General features: G+C 36.5%; 1 protein-coding gene across 1 annotated transcript in view; it reads right to left on the bottom strand.

Moving 5' to 3' along the window:
* Positions 1-3,421: 3,421 nt before the first annotated feature.
* Positions 3,422-6,615, bottom strand: part of LOC137645705 (uncharacterized) — a 10,947-nt gene continuing 7,753 nt past the window's right edge. Inside the window, exons 5-8 of the mRNA XM_068378568.1 lie at positions 6,528-6,615; positions 5,707-5,926; positions 4,890-4,979; positions 3,422-4,382 (exon numbers count right to left, since the gene is read on the bottom strand). The exon at positions 6,528-6,615 is cut by the window's right edge and continues 4 nt beyond it. Of these exons, the coding sequence (XP_068234669.1) occupies positions 3,902-4,382; positions 4,890-4,979; positions 5,707-5,926; positions 6,528-6,615 (879 nt within the window). The 3' untranslated portion in view covers positions 3,422-3,901. The remainder of the gene's footprint in view (positions 4,383-4,889; positions 4,980-5,706; positions 5,927-6,527) is intronic.

Below are 6,615 nucleotides of genomic sequence, written 5' to 3' on the forward strand. Positions count from 1 at the left end.
TTGGGGTGTCCTTGCCAGTTTTTTCGACCATCCAGACACCACTGGTTTTCGGCATATTTGTTCTTCGTTCAAGAGGACTTGCCTACTCATCAGTGATTTTTCAAAATTTTTCTTTTTTTTTTATCTTTTATTATAAAAATACAATTACATCTTAGCAATTTACATAATATACGTAATTATTCTTTGCAAAAATACAGATACGAACTTACATTGTATTACAAAATTACAAATCAACTCGATATAAATTAAATCAATTAATAAATATATAATATGCAATAAATGTTATTGTACAAACGTTCTTAGCTTATAATTATGCTACATGTTTTAAGTAATTATCATAAATGTACTCTTTGGCAGATATCTTATTTAATTATTTTTTGAAAGTATTTCTTATTAAAATCAGTTTTTAATCTGAAAATGGGAAGCCTTATAAAGTAATTAATACGAACAGTCTTAGTTCAGTATCAAGGTAAAAGGTTTAATTTATTTTACTTTACTTTTACTTTAAGGGCTGCTTATCTAGTCCTGTATAGCAGGGTAACCCTACTATCTACAGGACCTCCATGGTCGTTTTATAATGTTCATTGGGGAGCATTTAACATTTCACAAATGCGCATCGTTCGCTTACTGTTTGATCATCCCTGTCAAAACACTCCCCTAATAAGAAAGTTGTCAGTTTCTTCTTGAAAGCCCCAATATTCTCAATTATTCGGATGTCTCGTGGGAACCTATTGTATAGTCTCGGGGCTGCATATTCAAAGGCATGACTTAATTTTGTTACTTGTTTACTTGTTTTGTTTACTTGTTTTGGGTTTAAATCCAACCCTCCACTGAAGTCGAGTGAACTACTTCTCGGGCGGGTCCATATCAATCATCTAACGAAACATTTTCATTATAACTTATACAATTCTTTGATTGTAGCATCTTCCAAATCCTATGATCTTGTGAAAAGTAATGTCTTTAGTTTCTTCTTAAATTCAATTGCTCCCTTTAGGTCCTTCATTTCAGTTGGCAGTTTATTATAATGTCTTGGCGCACAGTAGCTAAAAGCCCTTTCACCAAATTTACTATTTGTTCTTGGTTCAGATAGTCTGTTTGTCACTCAAGTGTCTTATGTTAACAGTTGTTTCTAGTTCTAGTTTGTTCAGGCACTCTTTTAGATATTTTTGTAAGAGTAGCTTGTATTCGATTCTCGCCTTTACCGGCAGCCAGTGTAATTTAATTAGTGCAGGGGTAATTCTATCTCTATTGTGTAGTCCTTTTATTAATCTAGCGTTCGAGATTTCTCATGCTGGGTACTTGCAGTTCTTTCGAGTTCCCCTTTGTGAAGGGTGAGCTCAAAATGTCGGTGCGCTGATATTATTGTTCTGCCGTTTCCTAGCCTCTGGGATTTTTAGATCGAGTAGCATCATTTACTTAGTTATTAATTTTAGATAATTATAATGGGCATTCTACCCCATGCCGTTACCTCTCTCTGTGGTTGGTCTTTCCGGCACTGACATTGACATCAAAATTATGTTTTATGATGCTGTGTTTTTGCAGTTGTTGTTAGTGAGGGCTAGTTCCCTCTGGGTTCTGGCTCTCCAGCCGTAAGCATACTTCTCCATGCGGAGTGAGTTGTTAGACTGACGGCAGTGCCGGTACTTACGGCCTTGATGTCTCCTACGGCATACCTTACTCTTATACCTGTAATAGTGATGCGTCGCTATTTACGGCGGTGCCGCTTTTAGCGTCGCTGCCTTCCCATACAGCATTATGTTTCTGCGGAAAATATCACCGCTTGTCTCCGCTGCCATGCGTTTACCGACATTGTCATTACTGGCGGCGGGACTAGCATTAGTATATGGGAATGATCACTGTGCCTCCGCCTTAGGGCAGTTTATATGTTGACGACAATGCCGTTACTAGAGTGTGCCGGTACTCCCGGCAACATTTGTACCTTTAAGGATAGACTAGTCACAGAATTTGATCTCCAGAAAGGCCTAGGTGGATGTAAAGGCTTCCTGTGGGTAGACTTTTCAAAAAATTTGATCTCCAAAAAGGCCTAGGTGGATGTAAAGGCTTCCTGTGGGTAGACTTTTCACAGAATTTGATCTCCAGAAAGGCCTAGGTGGGTGTAAAGGCTTCCTGTGGGTAGACTTTTCACAGAATTTGATCTCCAGAAAGGCCTAGGTGGATTTAAAGTCTTCCTGTAGGTAAACTGTTCACAGAATTTGGTCTCCAGAAAGGTATATCTGGGACATTCCCGTGGACAGACTGACTGACACTGTACAGAAGTTGCATCAAAAAGACAAAATTATTCTAATCATATGCAGTCACAGTTGTTCGTTATATTTGAAAAATTAAGCTTCAGAATGATGTAAGGAGTGAAGAGTTAAAAAAAAACCAAGAAACGAATTTACTCATTCATATTTACAAAACATTCTCAACATATAAAACATTTTGAAAGGGCCAAGGAAAGCGTAAATAAACAACTAGCTGACACCTTAGCATTAGGTAGAAAAATTAGAAAGAATAATCTACATCTATAAATTATTCATAATCTGCCGGTATTGATTCCCAAAAATGATAAACTCCACTTCACTTTTCAAATATTGAATAACAAAATAATTTAGTACAAACAATGAACATAGTTCACGTGATGTGATAAGCAAAAAAGATGTAAAATAATGTTAAGAAATAATGTCTGCAAAGCATTTCATTGTCAAGGATAAAAGTGTCAAATAGTTATCAAATGGACGAGATATATTTTTCAGTTAAGCGTTGGATTCTACCGTAATACGAAAAGAGTCTGACATTTCATGGAAGATGGAAATACCAGATAAGACACATGTGGTTTAACAGGCAGGAAATCCACAAGCCAAGCAATGAAATACAATACTTTAGCAACAAATGAGGCACTTTATAAGTAATGTATACTTTACTGCAATCCCTTTAAGTCAGTGGTTCCCAAACTATCTTAGCTGACGCCCCCTTTTTGCTTCCAGTAGACAGGTACTCGATTTTTTTTTTTATATAAGAAATTATTCTTACATTCATTTCTTAGCATTGTACAGGAAAACAGATTTCTGTTTGTATTACATTTTAATAATGAAAGCCACTCAAACAAATAATAGTACATATCAGTAACTAAAAACGAAACATTTGGTTCAAAGTGACCGAAAAAAAGTTTGAATATTAGCAAAATTGGCAAAATTGAGTTGCAATTTTAAGAAGAGATAATTTGAAAACATGGCATATAATATTTGGAAATACTTATGAGACTAAGGCACAATTTATGTAATGACAGATATTTGTTCTTTTAATGATTTTATTATTCTATTAAACAAGTAATTTCGAGCAGATGACTTCACGCCCCCCTTGTATCGTCCTCACGCCCCCCTTGTATCGTCCTCAAGCCCCCCTTGTATCGTCCTCACGCCCCCCTTGTATCGTCCTCACGCCCCCCTAGTGGGGCGCGTCCCCCAGTTTGGGAACCACTGCTTTAAGTGAAGGCAATAAGAAGTAGCTATACAATCCAACAATGTATTAGTAAATCATAATGTATTCCTTCTTGTCCTACCAATGTTGAAGGCAGAATCTTCAAATACATGTGGATAGGCTTTGTGCGGATAAGAATTGAAAGAAAGAGAATACAGCCATTGGCACTTCTAATAACAGACACTTTATAATATCTGAAATAAATTTCTACTCTACATTTGGTTTCCTTGAAAAAGTCGCCCCAGTCTTGGATTGTGACATTTAATGTCACATATTTCAGGTAATACATAAAACTGCTCTTCATAAAAGACTATGAGAAAAAAGTTAACTTCAACTAAAGTCTGCATTTTGTCCGAAACATATTTGAAGGCAAAGAAGAACCAGTTTTATTCGGCTTTATCTTCCTTTTATTTATTATTTGTTAGAAAGACGAATCTTGAGTGACCTCCGGACTTTTGGAACTTCGAAGTGATGGATCGGCAGGGGCCTGAACACTGTCTGGTCCCGGAAGAGATGAATGAGAAAGGTCAATAACTCCATTATCAGGATTATCGAAGGACACAGAACTTTGGACATAGAAAGAAGAAGAAGAAGAAGAAGAAGAAGAAGAAGAAGAAGAGGAGGGCGGGTTGGATGACCGGACTGAAGTGGTGATTGTTCTGAATACCGATGAGTTCGAGAACTGACTGCTGATACTTGAAGTAAGAGAACTAATTGGTGATATTGTACGATTTATGCTATTTTGCAGCCACTTCATACACGCTGGAAATTTGTTGGAGTTTTCAAGCCATCGGAATAGCCTGGGAAACTTCTTCTTCAAATGCTTCCGTTTGTTGCTGTTTGACAGAAGAATTATGAAGAGGAAGAAACCTTGCAACGAATTGAGGGTATCAGTTAAGGCCCTGGAAAGACAAGGAAGAGAAATTGAATTCCTTTGTGACTCATTACCACCTGAACTTATTTAATCTAAAACACCAATGACAAACTAAGACACAGAACACAAACTTCATTTGAAAAACAGCAAGAAATCAAAGATTATAATTAACATATTAAACACAGGTACGTTTATAACATATTAATATCGACATGTTTTGCTATCTGTTACGGTCTGGTGTGAAAAGCTTACGTGAATGACTAGATCGGAAATAAGTATTCTACTAAAGCGTTATATTTTTTGGGGTTTTATTTATATTTTTTCTTGAATTATCCCACATTATGATATCTACTGATGCCCAGTTTCTAATATTTCCCAGAGATCATGACAGCCACTTTTACGTTTCACATTTGAGAAATCGGAAATCTGTCCAAATCCTTATCATTAATGAATGTTATGTTGTCAAGGTGGCAACAAATTCCAAAAAAGAGTAAATGAATAAAAAAAAAAGATGATAATTGAGTCCATAACTTACCATACTTCCAAAGGAGGTATTTTCCAAGACAAGATTTCTGTAACCCAGCAGGTGGCCATAAGGATAAAGATCTTCAGCTTTTGCTTGAAACTGAAAATATAAGAATACAATTATTTCTGTATCTATTAATGCTTGTTTAACAGGATATACGCTATAATTATTTCTCACTAATTTATCATATTGCATTGCAAATAGCAGAGCAACATCAACCCGTATTAAGTGAACTCATCCTAAAGTAATATTTCAGGTTATGTCCATAAAAGTGTTCATGCAATACATCTCAGGACTTTCTCAGCTTGAACCATAACGCACAAATGTCTTTATAACCAGTTACGACTATTTCTAAATACTGAAATTGAACTAGAGGGTAACAAAGGTACAATTAATTATTGATTTACTTCTATGAAATACATTGGCTATGAATAAAACCAAATTGAATAACAATTTATATACAAACATAAATATGCGGCCCCGAGACTATAATGAGCTCCCACGAAACATCCGAATGATTGAAGACATTGAGGCTTTCAAGAGGAAACTGAAGACACTCTTATTTCAACAGTCATACAAAAGTGACGATTTAACAGTAAATGAACAACGCGCGATGTGAAACGTTAAATACTCTGAACGAACAAGGTAAAACGACAGTGGAGGTCCTGTAGAGAGTGGGGTTCCCCCTGCTGTATGGGACCGGAAAAGCAGCCATCAAAGTAAGTAAAGTATCGAGTACTTCGTGACTAACAGGAACTCAGCAAACATAAGAAGTCCCAACATGCGAATATTTTAAGTCTATTAAGTAGTTAACAATATGTCTTACTCATAGACGTGGTTATTGATATGTCTCCAAGGCATACAACAAGGCTTGATGCTTTGCTCTGTTATGACCCCAGCTCCCAATTCCTTCAGGTCATTGGCGGTTTCCTTGTAGTTTCGGAGCAGCACTTTGTAGTTGATGTAGGTAAGGAAGAGAAACACAGAGTTGAAGAGGAACAACGCAGCGATGGGGCCGTAGAAATAGATCAGGAGGGCGATGTCCTCTGTAAGAAAGTAGAGCTGATGACCTTATAGTGAATCCCTATAAGAACAAAAGGAGTCTTTATTCCCTTTTACCCACGGGGTATTTGGAAGTTTCCAACCCTTAACCCCCAAGAGGTTATTTTTTTCCCAGCACATTTTGCAGTATAATTTTTTTAAATTGCTCTAACAGCCTTAATTTTTGTCATAGAGAGGTCAGGTTGGTCTCATTCTCTTGGAAAATGCCTGAATTTTCTCAAAAAATTATCAAAAAATATGAAAAACAAATTTCTATAGCATTTTTTTGCAAGGACGTACCGGTACGTCCATGGGGGTAAAGGGATGGCTTTTGTGAAACGTACCAGTACGTCCTTTGAGGGTAAAAGGGATAGTTGACATATGATGTATCACCAGACTCAACAGTAGTGTGTTTAGATATTGTTTTAATCAACGATTAACGAAATCTGAAAATAATCTCCTATTAATGGTTCTGGAGAAACTAAAATTCCTAGCTGGTACTCTGAATTAAGCTGTTTTTGAAAAGAAGCAAGCGAGGGATTTGATTACTACTATTTATGAGGAAATTCCCCAAAAGGGGATTTTTTCAAGAAATCTTAGCCTCACCTCTGAACCAGCAACGCGAAACACCAATGTAGGGCTTAATCACATCCCAAACATTTATAAGGGCATATTTCTGCATTAGAATAGTAGT

Source organism: Palaemon carinicauda, chromosome 1 (genome assembly GCF_036898095.1).
Source record: "Palaemon carinicauda isolate YSFRI2023 chromosome 1, ASM3689809v2, whole genome shotgun sequence".
Taxonomy (NCBI): Eukaryota; Metazoa; Arthropoda; class Malacostraca; order Decapoda; family Palaemonidae; genus Palaemon; species Palaemon carinicauda.